We start from the raw sequence: 18,808 nt of genomic DNA on the forward strand, positions 1-18,808 counted from the left end.
AGCAATACTTAACAAACCTTGATAACAATAGCTGCTTTAATCTTTCTCTCATTATCCCTGGTCCATTTCATCTGTCTCAGTTGGTTTCTAGCACTAAAGCCCCTCCATGTAGTCTGTACAACCAGGGCTGCCTTTCCTTGTCTTTGTTGATGTCTCTGTTGGAGACATTTTCTGACAAACCTCTGAATTACAATTACAGCTTCTTGTTTTACCTAGAAATAAAATTAAACACAGAATAGCAGCTAAAATCTATAAATGGAAGACAGTGCATAGTGTCTAGTACTCTGCAACACAAGAAAAAATGCAAAATATTTTGAAACACCTGAAAAACATGCCTATTATATGTTTAGGACCACCATAAAAAAAAAAAACCTAATGTTTCTGACTAATATATGAATTCATGAAAAGCAATTAAATTAAAATTAAAAGATATTAATATGATTTCAATAAGATTTCATTATGAAAAGAGTATTGTTTTCAAATGAATTTTGAAAACATATGATTTCATGTATTCTTTAGTGTCAGTCTCTTTAAGAATCAGACAGAGGGTGAAATATGGTATGAAAAAAAAAAATACCACCATTTTGAAAGTTTAATTTGACTATTTACACTATTTAGAAATCATCCTAAAAGTGAAATTATATTGGCAAATCAGTGGGTTTTTGATTTTTTCTGATTTTTCCTATTTTGCCTGATTCTTAACAATACTTATACATAAAAGCACAAAAACAGATTTTTAACATACTGATCCTAAACATGTTATAACATAGAGTTCATTTTCATTATGAAATCTTACTGAAATCATATTAATATGCGATGCTCAGTAATACAGTCACATACAGTTGTCAATAGACATGTACGTAATATCCTTTTGTGTTGTTTTTTTTCTTTGTTTACAAATATAAACAAATGAAGGCAAAATTGGACATATTTTTTTTCGAGATAGTCTATAACTTTTAAGAGCAGTAATCAATATAGGGAATTTTCTGAGTAACACCTCATGAATTTAAGAAATAGAATCATCATTTGTAGAATCCTTTTCTAAAGTGTAGTAGAAGAAAGAATGAACTTATTTTTTGATTTGGTCACTTTAAAAAAATTGTTTCATGAGTTGTCATTTTTTGCAATAGTTATCAACTTACATGGAAATCTTTCTGAACTTTTTGCAGATGATGACGCCGCCATGCCAACTGAATGACCCTGGCAGCTCGGGATTCATGTCTGATGTCCAGTAGTCGAGCACACAAGTAGGTCACATAAGTAACAACAACCTTCTCATCCGGGATGGTGTTGGACATGTCTGCGGATCGTAACATTAGAGGTATACCACCCAGTTCAGACACCTGTCAAAGAAATATTGATACATGTATTATATTATAGTACCATATGAATGCTTTCTAAAATAACAGAGACAAGCATATCCATATATTACACTTATTTACAACATTAAAAATAAAAATCCCACTTCAACTATATGTTAAAATCCCTTCATAACCTATCACAAGAGTAAAAGTCAAAACACAAAAAGAAATATTTATCATTCTAAAGGATAAAGTATTATTTAAATATAAATATATGTTTGTATTAACACTCACCATGCTGAATTGTTTGAAAAAAATGTCTAGATTTCGATATTTTGCATACTTATGCAAATTAGTTGCATCATGGTGCTGATGGAAATTGTTTTAAATAAGTTAAAGGTAGGTGATCACTGGGTGGGGTGAATGGGGTGAGGAGATGGGTGGGCATGCATGGGAAAATGGGTCTGTTGCCCGAAAATGGCCATCTTTGGTCATTTTTCACCGGATGTGGTGTTCACCAGGGGTAAGACAGTGTCCAAAGTACAATTGTTTCAAAGCTTTTTCCTTCTGATGACAATTTAAGCTAAAAAAAAACTGCTAATTACAGTCATAATTGGAAGAGGGATCACTTAGGAGAAAAAAATGAGGATTTTCTGCAGTTTTTGGCTTCAGATTGTCCTAAAACTGAAAGTGGTTAGTATATGGGGTTGACATCGTAGGAGTGGTGAGAGACATCATTATTCTATAGAAAACCAGGTGAAATGAAGCACAATGGATCCATTATGCTGTTGTTTGAGGCAGAGAACTGAGCCTACCCCTAAAAAAATCAATTTTTTGTGGCCTTCTTAACTCATGACCTCTTTTTCAGCTCTCAAGTCCCTATTTTTGTTAAAACTCTGAAAATAGCCTCATTTTAAACCACATTAACTCTGCTTGCATATGAAATCACATTGTGGTTTCTAAAGCTAAAAATAAATTGCCAAAACCCAAAAATTGGAAAACAGCCCATGACCGTATATATACGGTTCCCACATGGTAAGGGTTAACACACAAACAGTTTACATACCTACTACAACAAAAAAACATTATCTTCTCCAATTTTGCATACAATGTAACACAGCAGTGTAAAATTTGTAAGCCGTAACTTATCATGTCATAATAGATCAAAGTATTGTGATGTCATAATTATAACGAATTTTACTTTTATGTTTTCTTGTGGAAGGGGCTGCAGGTGATTAATAGCATTAACTTGGGCCATTTTGCACCACAGCCCTTAAGTTCTACGATCTTTGATAATTTTAGGTTTCCACAGGAAAACTTTCAAATGAAGATTAACTTTCCCATACTTGAAGTTTGCTTTCCAACTTAACAAATCCATTAAAAGTGGAATCTGATAACACTGATTTGATATCTTTATATTATAATTATGCTTTTACATTGCTTTATCATATTATCTCATTCAAAACAAATAAAAATCAAAAGCATTTTCATAGCCCACAAAATATCATACATCTTTAGAGCTTAACAGAGAACATCCATTGATAATTTAACATTAAGACCAATACAGCAATACAAGTACACAATACCTTTTCATACAGTGTCTTAAAGTTCTCCTTTTCATTTACCAGCATGTTTTCAAATAACTCAGCATCTCCCTCACCTAAAAATTATAAAAAGAAACCAATCTTAATCTTTTAATATTAATTTATTCAACGGACAACTGAAATAAAACAATAAATCTTAACTTTATTTTCACTTTTTGACATCCATGTAAAAATTAAATATCATGTACATCTGACGATATTCTTGTGGTCATCACCAGACTGTGCCCTATCATATCAGTGTACTAATTCAAAATCACAAGGGCACACTTTATACACTGTGTAATGGAAATAGTTACTACAGTTATTTGACTAATTTTTAGTTCAATTGTGCACTTAACTGTTTGTTTACTAAAAACAGAAATTTGAAGATGTAACAGAGGTGATCTGAGTAAGATAATATTCACATTTTTCTGTAGAGCGGAGAGGCACTGAAGAAGCATAAAAATCTAACTTGATCGTCGCAGGAGAAATTGTGAAAACAACTTAGACACCGACACTGAATTATTTGGATTGGACAAAAAGAACTGCTGACTTAGAAGTAGAAGTTGAAAGATCAGAGTAGAGCAATAATCCCCTGTAAAATATATCTTACCACTATATGGAGCATGATTAAAGCTGCCATTCAGACTGTCATTTGGGTCATTAGATTGTTCCATATCCTCAGTCAAGGTAGTAGAAGTCTGTAACTTTATTATCTCCCTTGGTAAGAGGGCTGGATGGTAGTGGTGGATTAGGTGACACAGGACACGCCCATCACCAAATGATACTGTAAAATTCTCAACCTGAAAAATTAATATCTCATGTACATTTCTATTAACTAAAATTCTAGATTAGATCTTAAGCTGTATTCAAAATTCTACTTTTCTCAAAACTGAGTAATACCAATAACCTCTTGTAAATCTTTATCACAACAATCATGAACTTTAGAATAAATCTGTGCTAACTGATTATCACATTATTACCGGTCTTTCATGGTCATTGTGTTGTCTTACTATGACAAATTACTTATACATTGTACTAAGTAAACTGGAAAAATGCATGACTATTAATGTTTCAATGTGAAATCAAAGCACATTTTTTTAGTTTTATTTAAGGCATTGTTTGATATCTATACTTCTAAATCAACTCTAACTTTTCTAACTTTTCACAATTTAAATACTACAGTATGCATTTATCATATAAAAAAAATCTACATTCTTTAATAACACTGATAGTTTTTGTAAAATTTGGTGAATCAAAATGGCTGTGTGAGAAATATGTTGTCTAACCATCCTACAAAATCTCAGCAAAATCTGTTTATTGATTTCAAAGGAGTTGAACACATAAAATACCTGCAAAGGACATTGAGTAAAGGACCACTATATAGTTCCATGTCTTGCAGATTACCTTAATGTCATAGAAGGCACAAACAACTCTACACCACTTCATCAACAAAAAAATGAGTTCATTCTGTGAGAACAGATCAGGATCAATGGAATCTCGTTTCTTCTGGCTCAAAAAGTACTCATATCTCTGTAAGGCAGCCAACTGGTTCTTCACTTTCAGACTTCTCTCTAGAATTCTAATCTCTTCTTTTAACTGCTCTTTGTTCAGCAGTAGACCAACCTTATATAGCAAATAAAGTCATGTGATCAAAACAGAACTTGAATTTTGTCTTTCATATGCATTGTATGTCCATCCTCTTATCATTCTGCATTTGTGGCAGGAAAACTTAAAATGATGAAAAATCTAATTTTCTGCATTGCTTGGCACTGTACTGAATACCAGTGAGAAGTTTCCAAGTCATAACAAAAAATCATTAAAATTTAATCAATTGGTTTAGAATGAGTTGAGGATTCTGAATGGAAGGACAGAATGTTGCACAGATGGTTGATTGGAATGACATTGTTATTACTATATATGGCTCACTTAAAAACAGGTGTATAATAAAAAAAAATGACTGAAAATAAGAGAACATGAGTGAATATCATTCCTTTAAGCATGTTCCCTACTCTAGTTTAGAATAACAATGATTTCAAAGGGTTGTGAAATCTTTCAATATCTTCCATGCTAGAACAATATAAAAATGTAGATGGGTCAGTGTGCTTGTTTTTGAAATATAAGCACTTAAAATTTTGCTGGAAAATGATATCTGTAGATTTTCCATAGGTTTTGTCTTAATAGGTGAACACTGAAGACATAACAAAGATTTCATAAAATAACACTTTAAGGTGTATTTAATGAAAATATGAAAAGAAAAGTGGGGGTTGCAGGACAAAAAATATTATTGCTATGAAAAAACCAGAGGGGTGCGAAAATAAACAACAATGTCTAAACACGGCCATTATTCCAGGATTTCAATGGTCTGACTACAAACTAGAGATTATTTCTTAATAGTGTACATAAAGGCAATAATAATGCTGTGCTGTGGTGCAAATAAATCCCAACAAACTTGCCCATTTCTTGTTGTAAAGATCTGTGAATCTATGAAGTTACCTGATACTGTACAATCAACGCCCAAAGCAGTTTGAGTGTCTTTTCTCTGTGTCCATCTACCACATCTCTAGAGGTGACCTTTGAACCTAAGCAAAAATCATGCAGGTCTCAATTTCAGGTGTCAAAAAGATAAGAACAATAACGGACTAAGACCATTTATACACCAAGAATTTTGTAATAATTTGTAGTGTAGTTAGTCCAATTCTACAGTAAAAATTAATAGATATTAAAGTTGGTTTTTATTTTACATTCAGACATTAAACATACCATTCTGATCAATAGTTATGCCTTGCTTCCCCAGTATTTCAAACACAACATCCATGTTATGTATCTTCTGTAGACGACTAATGGCAGGTGCTCTTAATCTCTTGGTCAAGGAATCACCCTCACTTAAAATCTCCATCACACGACTACAATGTAATACATATTATATAAACATCATATGAGACAGAAGATAAGAACTCAAAATGAAGAAAATGCTTCACTTGAAAATAAAAATAAAAAAAAAAACCAAAATAAATGTTGACAAAAAATTGTCCATACTTCACCTATTTAATAGAAATGTAGACAAAGTTTTGTCTTTAAATTATACCTGCCAACTGACCCAGTGTTGCTGGGTCACACCCACCATCAGTTATGACCCATGGTTGGACACAATATTTACCCATCAATTTTATTGTATTGGAAAAAGGACCCACCAAAGTACAAAATTTTGCTATAAGTTAAACTTGAACTGACCTACCATTCAAAATGTTACCAACAAATCAATACAGTATTTAAATTTGTAAAGTATTAGGCTAGAAACTAGATACCTCCACTCCCCCATTTGGTAACAAGCATCTTCTGACCTCCAAATAGATTTTGAACACAATCTAAAATAGGGAGGCGCACAATGGGAATATGTAATAAAGATTCCGTGAAAGTTTCATTAAATTTCATTCAGTGTTTTAGGAGTAATGGATAAAAGATTGGTACCCCTATGCATAATGGAAGGAAGGCTGGACACCCCTATCACTACATAATCCAACTTAAAATGAGGGGTATTATAAAGACAAGGCTTTCAGTTCACTTTCACCTTGTGTGTGTGTGGTGGTGGGGGGAGAGAATGATCAACACAATTTGTAGACAGAAATAACAGCTATAGTAATTCAAAGTATACATGATTTGTTTTCATGTCACCTGTCATGACCTACCATTTGGTTTCTTTGTGTGGGGCAATGGAAAGATCATAGTTTACCACAGCATTCTTTTAGGTTGGCATGTATGGCTTAATCATATAATGAAATGAAGTAAGTTTTCATTTTTAATTTCTACATACGCCAGCCTAATTCCATCTTTAAGATCTGTGGCCAGATTAGTTACAGCATAATCAAATTCATCCATGGCTGTCTGCTGGTGCTTGATCTGGTAACCAAGGTAACCAAGATGGCGGGTGATGTCACCTTCTCCTGCCAGATAATCTTTTGAGAAGTCTATCAACATGGCTTTACAAGTCTGTAAAGAAAATGTAAAAAAAATCCTTTTTTGATGATAACCATGATGATTCTCATGTAGTATATCTAGTGTATCTATCTTACAAAATGTTTTTTTTTAAGGATGCTACAAAACTTCCTAAACAAAACATACAAAGCATGGTAATGCTTCAAAACAATTCATTATTGAAAAACCATACAGAACTACTTTATCAAAATCGTTTTTCTCCCTCAGGAGTCAATCTTACAAAAAAATATTTGCACCTTTTGAATGGACCTAACTTAGTTTAGAATGAAAGAAAGGAAGCTTGATTAAAGATTTTACAATCTAAATTATGACCCCAGTTCTTCAATTAGTATTCTCACATTAAACAAACTTTAATGTGACCTCAATATCCCAAACAAACTTAAGTGTGACCTTGTTAACTCAATGCATTCTCACATCTAAGGAGGCTTTATTACCTTGTATTCAGCATCTTTACAAAATAAACATGGATCCTGGGGTACCAGTCTACACGACTTGGCATGGTCAAGGAAGTAAACCAGTATCAGGAACTTCTTTAGTAAATGTCGAGCTATAGCCACTGCATAACCTAATTAAAACATGGAAAAGAAGATTATTCCCATGAACTCTGGACTAAGGATTCAGAAATCTGGTATCAATTCCAATTATTATTATTTGTACAGATTTTGTGTATTCCATCAATTAACTGGAGGAAAAAAAACAAAACTTTTCCTTTTTTAGTTTTGAAAACCACTTAAGTCAAATAACTTTCTAAATCTGTGAAAATGAGCTGTTACAGCATTTACAGACAATTTTTCAAAATGATCAAAATCTCGTTGATGTAGCCATGAAGTAAACAATTGCCTGAATACATATAACATCACTTGTAGCATTGAAAAAAAAAACAAAGAACTGATATATTAAAGGCCATTTTGAGTTTTTTTGGATCTGTATCAAAAGCTGCTACATAAAGTAAACTGGCTGTTGGTAAAAAGGGTTTTATTTATTCAAATAATTTTTTTTCTCCACACTCTATAATGTATTATTTTCCTTCATACTACATTGACTATGTGGTTTACTTTGCACCATTAGAAATTTTATTAATCTTCATTGAATAAATAAACAATAGGTGCAAGCAAAATAGTAGAAATAATTGGATAATTAATTTGAAAGAGTGAATAACCAAAACAGGATGGATGAGTGTAATCTTTGTGCCCTCTAAACACAAGTTAATATGTTTTTCTTATTCACAATAACCAATTGATTATCCTATCTATTTAAAAAACTTTCTCCAAAATTAATAGCTGTTTTCAACATATATTTAAAATTTTGTAGTCCGTGTATTGATATTCTCATTGTGGTGCTTTGGCTGGAGAAGGACGTAGAGTGAAATGACCATACTTACTTCTCAGTATGATTTATCAAAATTTTTTACACAGAGAACATTCCATAAATTACTACTATCCATTTAAAATAACGATATTGTACAATCTACAAGACTCGTAGATAGGTACAATTCACATGTGAATGTCTAGTGCATAACTGAGACTAGTCAAGGTCATATTACTTCTAAACAATAAGGAGAAATTATCAGACAGGACATTCAAAAAGCATTTACACTCTGACTAAAGCATTCGAGCAAAGACAAAACTGAATAAAGAAATCAAATTATTATTCCAACATAAGCAAATGAGTGTCTGACAATATTTTCTCAAATTTGGTCAATGGCAAGCACTTTTCACTCTGTCTGGAGCCTTGTTCTGAACAAACTACACCCTGTATATTTTATAAATGAATGGGAAACCATCATAAATCTGTTGCCATATCAAGTTTTAAATCAGCACTAAAAAAATATAATAATTTAATATCTTATTGTATTAATTCAGAGTAAGTCAACCAATATCAAATAATACTATTATATTAACAAAGAAAAGGATAAAAATATCTGTTTTTAACATTTGTACATTATTTTAAGTTGACCTTGTAATGTTTTTTGCAAAAGCAAAATTAAAACCCATCAAACAAAGCTATATTATCCTGACCAACAATTTTTTTGTCTATTTTAATCATAAACTTACCATCCCTATAAAGATGAGGTACAGAGGGGTGAGAGAACTCACAAGCTATATCAGGATTACCCAGAATCCTTGTAATGATGAAACGAGACAGACCAATAACATCTCCGTTGTTCTGGATCATTATCAGCTCCCCAAAGGTCGTCTGAAAAGAAAACGAAGCTTTTATTTCATCTTAAACCTAAATATATGAAGGATAAAATTTAAGCTAGATTTTACAAACAAATTGTAATTGACAAAAAAAGACTTTTTATGTCCTGAAGTAATAATAGGATAATTAACTGGAAAAGTGAATAACAGAAATATGATTACAAGTGCCAAAGAATGCCTTAATTCAAAGAGTGTGCTGAACTTGTTCCAGACAAGAGTTAAATCTTATGCAAACTGTTTGATTTGGGAAAAGAAAGTAGAATTACATGTCTTCTAGATTTACTTTTAAGTAGGCAAACAGAAATAAAGACCGTTAAGAGGCAGCAGAGTTATTCTTATCTCCAGACCTATCTGTAGCCAGAGAGGATAGTAGAGTTATTCTTACCTCCACACCTATCTGAAGCCAGAGAGGACAGTAGAGTTATTCTTACCTCCAGACCTATCCGAAGCCAGAGAGGATTAAATGATAGCAACATGTCTAAAATGGCTTGCTTCAAACCTGTAAACAAATTGCATAATTATGAAGAATGGAAATTACTTGATTGGCAAGGATGGCTATTCATTTAAAGGGAAAGACCACCTTTGCATTAAGTTAGGCTCTTATAATAAATCATACCCAAGTAAACAAAAATAAATAACCTTAAATACAAAATGCGCTTTTATAAAATGCTCAAGGCTATGCAAAGTTCGAAATCTTAGAAATATAAGTGGATAGCCATCTTACAGAACTCTCCTATCTGAAGGAAGATCATAGCCAGATTTTATTGATTTTTACCGATAGCTTCCGATTGGCTCGTGACGTCACTAAGTCGGTTTGGTACTGATATAAATACTGCAAATAATATGTAAACAAAGAAAATTCCATAAATATTTCTATGACCATGTTCATCTAATCACCAAAACACGATGACTTGTCAAGCTTACTATCGCACGAATGATAAAAGAGAAATGTTCTGAAAGTTTTTTTTTACCAGCAACACGAAGATTCTCCAGAAATAGCCATAAGATTTTCCCTACAAATACTAGTCATCTGGCTGCAAATCCTGTTGTGCGTCAATGATTTCTGACATTTGCTTATATATGTTGTTCCTCAATCTCAATTATTAATTTTGGTTGAAATTATAGGGGAAAAGTCCCAAATTGACGATTTCTTCGGACATTGTAATCAATTACCTATTTACTTTCACTTTACAAACCGACTTCGTGACGTCACAGTTCAACCTGTCATGGTGGCGACTATAGGCGCGGGAAATTCAAATTTCCTAATTATAAATCTCAATTTATTTATTAAGAAAAGGAAACTAATTTGTTTCAATTTAATTTTCATGAATATTTTGATATTTATGACCTGCACAATAACATGGTCTTCTCCTTTAAGTATCATTTGTATTCCTATGTGAACATCACTGAACATTAAGAAATTATTGTATGCATTTTATCAACAGGTGAAGTACTGTTCTTTTTTTCAACATATATATATATATATATTAGGAAGTTCTATTTTCACATGAAAATAAAAAAAAAGTTTTTGTATTGGAGAAAAAAAAACCAAAACAAAACACTGTAATGTCTACACATGGTTACTTCCATAGAAACATCTGAAATGAGCAGTTAATGAATGAAGTATCATTGTAATATTATTTCACAACTTCATATCAACCTGTAATTTACCTTTATAACTTTTGGTCAAAAAGAACATCTAAGGAAGATAATTCAAATTTATGAGAGTGACTTAAATTTTACATTAATCACCAATAGTATACTGTACCTAAGTCAGCATGGACCTTCCTGTCTTTCCTTACATACAGTCTATCACTCTCAACCTCAACCTCTACTTTCTGTACAACATGAACAACCTCTTTCGACTGGAACAATTTACAGGCAGCTCGTCTCAGTTGGTTCAGTCTACGTCGTTCAGAGTAAGCTCGGAAAGATAATACTTCCCTTGTAGGGGCCAGTTTTACACTGCTCTTGACATTGTCCATACTGATTTTTCCTGCATCAACTGTATAAAAAGAATCTTATTTAAGAAGGTAGACCTAGAGTATGGGACACAACTCATAAAAATCATTGGAATGTTTGTATTCAGCATTTTACATCAATATCATGTAAGCATCAAAGTAACCTGGACTGATTTCAATCTGTTTCAAATGAAAGCTTGACAGGCTATGGTGAAATTCAATATCATACAAACATATCACTGACTTCATGAGTTATGTCCTTTATCCTAGGTCTACCTCCTTAAATTAGCCCTAGTTATTATTCTCAGTCACAGCATAGAGGACCTAACAACAAATATCCTTCCAGTTCATATGACTTTTTTAAAATCAAATGATGGTGATTTTTAAACGTCCTTGACAACTCTTACAAGTCTTGCACATACAATTTCTTAACCAGAATTTAAAATTTTTAAATAATGCTTTCAAGGAGCAATCAAGGGAACCAAGATCAAAATCATGGGAGCCAAAATCTGATGGTTCATCAGAAAGATCATCAGAAAAAAGAGTAGAATGAAGTGTTACAAGATCCTACAAATATTTACTCATTGGAATAATTCGTAGGTATAATATTCATATTGCTGTCATTTATGTTAAAACAGGTAACATCTTAATTTTCTTAAAACCTAAGTTTCCATCTTATTTTTAACGTACCTTTTATTTTTGTGGTCTGTTGATATTCATCTGGTGGCGTAAGAACAAAGTTTAGCCAGTGGACAAAGCCTCTTTCTTGTTTCTGCATCCATCGTTCATCATAATACATATTTTTGGCAGCAAATGGCAAGGGATGTTTGGGGAGAGCTGGAAAAAAATTGCATTTTATTTCTTATCACACTGCATAATGACCTTTTTAATTTCTTTTTTCAATAGAAAATCATTCCAATGAAATTTTCAACTATCTGAGGAAAGTCAAAATACATTTTTTGTGATAACACTGTTACATGTGTGTGGAGTTGTTTGTGGAAAGGCAAATGTAAAAGGTTGATTTTTGTAATTTCATTTCTTGTGTATACCACCTGCTTTGTGGATTGTATTTAGTGATCATGGTGTTATCATCTTCTTTTTCACCACAACATTTTTGTTACAATTTTCTCTTCAACTACATGTACTTTAAAACACAGCCACTTGATATTTTAACAGAAGCGACAAACCTTCTGTTTGGATACTTTTATATTTTTACCAAATGGTTACTGGGATAGGAAGCAGGAGTATCCTTTAGATAGCTTCACTCAGTTTTTCTAGTTTCTACTGCTATCGCTTCAGATAATGTATATTGTAAGATATAAAACAGTTTACATACCTGTCTTTGTCTTTTTGACCAACATTAGTTTGGATTGTGCTACCCCTTTAGCAAGGGACTTAACTCTACCCTGGACTGCAGCACTACCTAAATCAAAGGATGTGCATTTGACAAATAAACTTATCTAATATATATTTTAGTACCAGACATTTTCATATTGAAAAATTATTATACATTCTATTTTTGGAGTTATTAAAAAATTTTTCAGATTTAAGAGAAATTAAGTAAATTGTTATTTTTTTGTCTAACAATTTAGGCAAGTTAAACAATATACCCAGGGTTAGTAGAACTGTTAAACTCTTAAATCAAGAAATCTTTACATTTTTTGGCACTTTTAAAATTAACTTTTTTTTGTTTTGTTTTTAGATTGTTTACATATTTACAATAACACCATTACCAATATATTGTATTTAATTCATCATCTAGTAAGTCATACTAACCTTTATTATTTGGTCTGGAGGACAGCTTGTTTTGTTTAGATGGCTGCTGATGCTTCTTGCCTTGTTCAGTTTCTGGTTTCATCAAAACCTCTGACCTTTGTTTCAAATCAGTTTTTCCTTGGAGATCTTCATTTATCCTCCTCCTCTTATTCTCTGACATCTTCCCATGATTAAGGGGTCTCTTTGGGCTGGTCTTCTTCTGGTTTGTAACAGTTGATCTGATTGGCTGCTTTCTTAATGGTTTAGTTAATGTTGTAATAGCTGGTTTTTCTACTGTTTTCACAGGGGAACAGGAAACGAAGAACAATCCAGAGGCATCAACAGTTTCTTCACTACTTTTCTCTGTCTGTTTGTCCTTGACTAGTGTGAAAATTTCATTGGTAATATGATCGAGGTTAAGTTTGTTTTCAGTAATTTCTTTTTCAGAGCTTATGCATACTGTTTTTTCATCCTGAGAAAGTTCAGGATTTTCAATTTTAATATCAAAGCCTTTAGTCTCATTGCAGGATTGAGATTTTTCAATTAGACTGGCCTCATCTTTTACAACACATTCTTGAATTTCCTGGTCAGCAAAGAGTTTTTTCTTTTGAGTTTCATTCAAATTTAGAACTTTAGGATTTTCCACTACATGAGTAGATCTCCTGGAGTTCTCAGGGTTTGGTCTTTGGGGAAGCATGTGGTATGGGGTGGTAGGAAAACTGGGGTTTTTCTCTTCTTCTTGGGCCTGATGACCACATGGTGTGACATTACATGTAATGCTAGAATCATTATCATCATTCACAATTAAAGGAGTTACAACTTTTCCTTCCTCTACCTTTTCCCAAAATGACTTCCTTTTACTTTCTTTCTTTTCAGCATCATTTTCATAGACCAGGTTTTTCATTGGAGTGTCCACATTATCAAATGTAGTACTGAGATCACAAGGCTTTCCCCAAAAAGACCTTCGCTTTGGTTTGGCATTGTCAATGTCAGTTCCATTGGTCATGTTAAAATTTTCAAGGTTTCTAAGAGGAGTGTCAATCATATGAGAGCTTGTATCATTGTTATTTTTCTGGATTTGCATGGCTTTGACATCAACTGTTTTCAATGAGGGCAACATCTCCCTCATTGGTGTGTCTAAATCATTGCTAGAAGCTGGTTCTTTACAAAATTGGTCATCAGTGTGATGAGTTACCTTGAAACTTCTTTCACATGAGACTGAACTGTTTGATTCATATGCTCCTTTCAATTCCTTGTAAGTTTTTAGAGAATCAGTTTGAAGTAAACACATGTCTTCAATTGATTGATTCATTTTAGCCACATTTGTACAATTGGTTGAGAATTTTCCTGTCATAATTCCAGATTCTCTCATTGGTGTGTCAATAGATGATGTATCAAAGTTAGTTTTATTAGGTAAAAACTTAGAATTATGAAGTCTAGCATCTCTTGTTGGGGTGTCAGTAATACTATTTTCTGTTGTTATTTTAGCTTCCCTCATAGTTGTATCCATGACAATGTTTTGACAGGTTGTCTTATTTGCAGTAGGAGTAAAACAGTTCTCCTCCTTCTCCATGATGACAGAAACTGTTATTTTGTCCTCCAAAGAGTCCTCTTCCTTTATGGCAAAAACTGATTTTTTGTCCTCCAAAGAATCCTCCTCCTTTATGGCAAAAACTGATTTTTTGTCCTCTAAAGAATCCTCCTCCTTTATGGCAGAAACTGTTTTTTTGTCCTCCAAAGAGTCCTCCTTGATGGCAAAAACTAGTTGTTTGTCCTCCAAAGAATCCTCTTCCATATCATTACCTTTATCCTTTTTATCCCCAAAAAGGCAAGTAGACAACCTTTTCTCAGTTTGTTCCACCAGAACATCAGATGGTTTATCCTTTGTGACTGTCATTGAGGAGCGTTTATTTATAACAGCAGCAAGAGGGCTATTAGGCAGACGACGTGGGGAACCAAAGGATGAATCTCCTGAGCTGGTATGAACTTTCTGACCAGTTCGTGGGGAGAACAGTTGTTTCCCACATTGTGATCTCTCTGGTGTTGGGATAGTTCTATTTTTGGTCACAGTGTTTGAATCAACAACTTTTGATATTTCAGTCTTAGTTGTTGTTTTCTTCTGCTGATTACAAGCTAATGACCTCTCAGGTGTTGGAATCACTTCCTCCTCTATAAATGAGCATGTGTAAGTCTCTACTACCTCTGTATGCTTTGTGGTAGATACAATTTCAGTGTTTTTACCAAGTACAGTTTCAGTAGTAACAACATCAGTCTCAATCCGTTTGTAGCCATTTTCGTTCTTTTTGACACCATGTGATTTAACAGTCTTTTGTTTTGTCTTATTATTTGGCTTTGTTTGCTTGACAGTATAAGTTGTACGGCGTGGACTAGATGTAATTTCTGTGGGGACTTCAACAAATGGATTAGCTTTCATACAATGCTTTTCAAATGTCTCTCTTCTAGTATTAGCAGTAGTGCTTCCTCTGGTAGACCCGCTTCTTGATGTTCTCCTGTTGCTTTTAGATTTAACAAAGGTTTCACGTCTGTCATTACTCTGAGCAATTTGTAGTGCCTTTTTGCTCTTTATGGCACCACTTTTCCAATTGTTATGTACAGGCATTTTCTTTTCAAGCTGAGCTTGTACATTGCCTAGCTGTTGAATAACAATCTCATGAGGAATTGAACGATTCAGTACAGCCTCAGGACTTGGAATATTGCTCAAAGGGCATTTGACTACATCTTTATCTACTTTTGAGCCAAGATTTTTTAGGAATGTGTCAGGACTAAGAAAGTTCTTCTGTTCAAATGGCTGATCTTTACCTTCAAAACCATTATCACTTGCCTGTCCAGTTTTTACTTCATCATTCTGTTGGCACAGTGAATCTTGTAGGAAACTGTTAGGGGAAACTAAGCCTTGTGTTAAAACCTGTACAGCCTCAAGTTTTTTATCATCAGGAGTTTTAGGTGGAAGACATGCTGGACTATTCTCCTTGTCACTTTCCACTATGTTTTGTGGTGATGCATCACTAGCTACATCAGATCTTACTGTACTGTGTAAGATATCATTGACATTCGTCTTCTTCCCAGTCCCCGGTGGAAATCCAATCGGTGACATTCCCAAATCAGGCATTTTGACATAAGTGCTAGATCTTCTGTGACTTTTACGTCTCTCAGATTTTGGATCATTTTCATTATTAATTTCAAGAAACTCAGGTGTCTCAACTGTCCCTATAGACATATTGTTTTCATCAGAGATTGGCCGTGTTTTTCCAGTAATGTCTCTCTTAATTTCTGGCTGTATTTTTCCTGTACTATCTTTCTTTATTCCTGGTTGGGTTTTTCCTGAGCTAGTATTTTTGTTGTCTTTTATTGGCTTTCCTCCACTTGTTATTTTCTTATCCTCTTTCTGTGGGCTATAGGACTTTTTTATGTTAGCTAGACTTTGTGTGTGAAGTATGGAAAATGGCTTTTGCACTTTGGACCCTAGAAGACCTTTTCTTTTCTGAAAGAAGAAAACTGAAATACATGTATTTGATAAGAATACACAGGTACAAAATGTACATAGTCATTACTGTATTTTTAAAGAATTTGAATTTGTACAACATAAAAAACTGTTGATAATGGGCTTATAATACAAATGTTGCTCAACATTTAGTGAGTCGATGGCTAGATGGTGCCCTTTTTGCATCTTTATCATCTAAATTTAATATGGTGTATGTTTTCTCATGGACACTTTCCTTATATTGTCACTAAACTATGGTGTGCATTGTTAAACAAACAGCAAGTACAAGTACATGTGGATAATACCAACTCAAATTATCTTTTTCTCATATTTCTGATTTTGTAACATGAACAATGGGTTAGCAGACACAATTAGGAAAAAGATGCTATACAATGTATTTTCTAAGTTAATTACAATTTTTTTAAGAGCTTTTGTTACTGATTAAATATCACACCCTTAGGAAGAAAATTAAATCAGCAAAAAATTACTAATAATTTACCATCTATACCACTTGACAAGTAAAGTTAAAGGTGTCATACTTTTCACCGTGCACTGGCAAATGCAATCCAAATAACAGATCAGGTTTTATTATTGTTATTGTGATAAACAGATTGAGACCACTCTTCCAAATGGAATATGCAAATATCAGGGTTTGACACTGCATGTAACAGTAGTCTTTAAGACTACCGGTACATTTTGTACATGTATCTGAAACTTTGTACAGAAGTAGCCATATAAGAAATGCAAATAACAGTAAAAAAGTTTGAGATACAATCAAAATTTTGTCTTTTATATATCTGTATGAAATTCATTGGCAACGTATGTTTTATTCTTCATACTTGTGGCCATGTGGAAGATTCATCACTTAGCTTTAGTCCCTAATTGAGTATCATTATGAAATTTTCACTTTGAACCAACTCAAGTTTTTACAGTCATTTGTCATAATACTGAGATTGGTGTGTGCAAATGCGGAGTGACTCACATCTTCATCCCTTAAAAAAGCAATTTGAAATAATCTTATTTGAAAAAAAAAATGCCTCGCTGAGAGGCACACCTTAAAAATTTGAGCCATTTTGCAGCCTTCAGAACCACCACCTCACACATACATAATCATATGTACATGTACATGTACAGGATCACATGTACATTTAATTTAGGTGTAAACTTAGTGTCAAACCCTGAATGTCACAGAGAGAGTTGAGGTACATGTATTACTGGAAACTACCTTAATTTTTGCTAAATTTGGATTGAAAAGAAAACCATGATAAATTGAACCCATAAAATTGATTTGTAACAATATGTACATTTTTGTAAAACTAATCATTTTTGAAACTGCGAAAAATAATATATTAAAAGTATTGTTAACCCATGAATGCATTTATAATATCTTATCAAGTGTAAAAGTTCTATTTTTCATAGCAACACCTTTTATTTATTCTTAAATTTTCAGTGGAGAACAATCACTCTGAACCATGACTTTACATGTTTGTATGTTGGGGTAAATCTCTAAAACCATGAAGGCACAGAAAAAATTGCTACATTTACATGTACATGTATAAAGTGAAACATTAGTTACTTAGAATTACCTTATACATTGCACAAACAAATTTTACAACCCTGTAACTATTTAACTTGAAAAATATACACATACATGTAAGTTGATGTAACCTATATATGTATTTTGGATGTAATACCCAAAATGGATTTATTATACCTAATTTGTGAGAGTGGTTCACCAGTTGAATATGTTACAAGAAACTAAATTTTGTACATAAGAAATACAAACTATGACTTTTTTCTTGGGTGGTGCTTCAACAGAACCAAATACAAAACTCTGCAGCCGGTAGGAGTTGTCTACCACAAATAAAATCATTTCCCTGAAATTGCCTTCTTCTTCTGGATTCCACGTGATCTCAAAATGTAAAGTTTCCTTTGCACCAACAGTAAATTCTAGCATATCTACAGAGAAATTCTTCTTGTGAGGGAATTTTTCAACTTTCACAGTTTGTTCATATTCATGGGGATTTCTAATTAGCAAGTTTCTAACTTTGTTTTGTCCAGGTTTTAGAATCCCAAATCCTATTTTTGGTGGTTTGGTGAAATGTGTAAGCGTTAGCACTTCATCTTCTACATCACTCTTTCTACCTTTAGAACGACGCTTCTTCTCAACAGCGATTTCATACTTTGTTGGAGGCTTATCGAACCATGATTTCCTACTCTTCCTACGAGATGGACGTGTCTCCGTTGCTGGTCCATTTGGAGTGGAAGAGGCTACTCTATCTCCTCCAAAAGCATCTAACGATTGCCAAATTGCGTCTATATTTGGAGACCCACAAGTAACAGGTACATCACCCGACATGACTACCTGATAAATGTTTCAATTTTTTTATACTAAGAACATGTTATATGCCATAAACATCCTGTTGTCTATTTTCTTGCACCCAGCTTCTCTGTTGTGTTTTTCGAAGTCGTATTTCGTGCCGTTCAAAAACTATCCAATGAAATACCA

The 18,808-nt window shown here is 33.2% G+C and overlaps 1 protein-coding gene across 1 annotated transcript in view; it reads right to left on the bottom strand.

The window, feature by feature from the left end:
• Positions 1 to 18,774, bottom strand: part of LOC148612842 (abnormal spindle-like microcephaly-associated protein homolog) — a 30,602-nt gene extending 11,828 nt beyond the window's left edge. Inside the window, exons 1-16 of the mRNA XM_088594663.1 lie at positions 18,086 to 18,774; positions 12,819 to 16,299; positions 12,379 to 12,465; positions 11,733 to 11,879; positions 10,850 to 11,086; positions 9,513 to 9,580; positions 8,935 to 9,076; positions 7,315 to 7,445; positions 6,699 to 6,874; positions 5,648 to 5,790; positions 5,381 to 5,466; positions 4,292 to 4,510; positions 3,498 to 3,687; positions 2,888 to 2,961; positions 1,143 to 1,343; positions 18 to 212 (exon numbers count right to left, since the gene is read on the bottom strand). Of these exons, the coding sequence (XP_088450789.1) occupies positions 18 to 212; positions 1,143 to 1,343; positions 2,888 to 2,961; positions 3,498 to 3,687; positions 4,292 to 4,510; positions 5,381 to 5,466; positions 5,648 to 5,790; positions 6,699 to 6,874; positions 7,315 to 7,445; positions 8,935 to 9,076; positions 9,513 to 9,580; positions 10,850 to 11,086; positions 11,733 to 11,879; positions 12,379 to 12,465; positions 12,819 to 16,299; positions 18,086 to 18,658 (6,150 nt within the window). The 5' untranslated portion in view covers positions 18,659 to 18,774. The remainder of the gene's footprint in view (positions 1 to 17; positions 213 to 1,142; positions 1,344 to 2,887; positions 2,962 to 3,497; positions 3,688 to 4,291; positions 4,511 to 5,380; positions 5,467 to 5,647; positions 5,791 to 6,698; positions 6,875 to 7,314; positions 7,446 to 8,934; positions 9,077 to 9,512; positions 9,581 to 10,849; positions 11,087 to 11,732; positions 11,880 to 12,378; positions 12,466 to 12,818; positions 16,300 to 18,085) is intronic.
• Between the last annotated feature and the right edge of the window lie 34 nt (positions 18,775 to 18,808).

The sequence above is a fragment of the Perna viridis genome, chromosome 7 (assembly GCF_037379345.1).
Source record: "Perna viridis isolate PV_CMFRI_1.1 ecotype Kerala chromosome 7, ASM3737934v1, whole genome shotgun sequence".
NCBI lineage: Eukaryota > Metazoa > Mollusca > Bivalvia > Mytilida > Mytilidae > Perna > Perna viridis.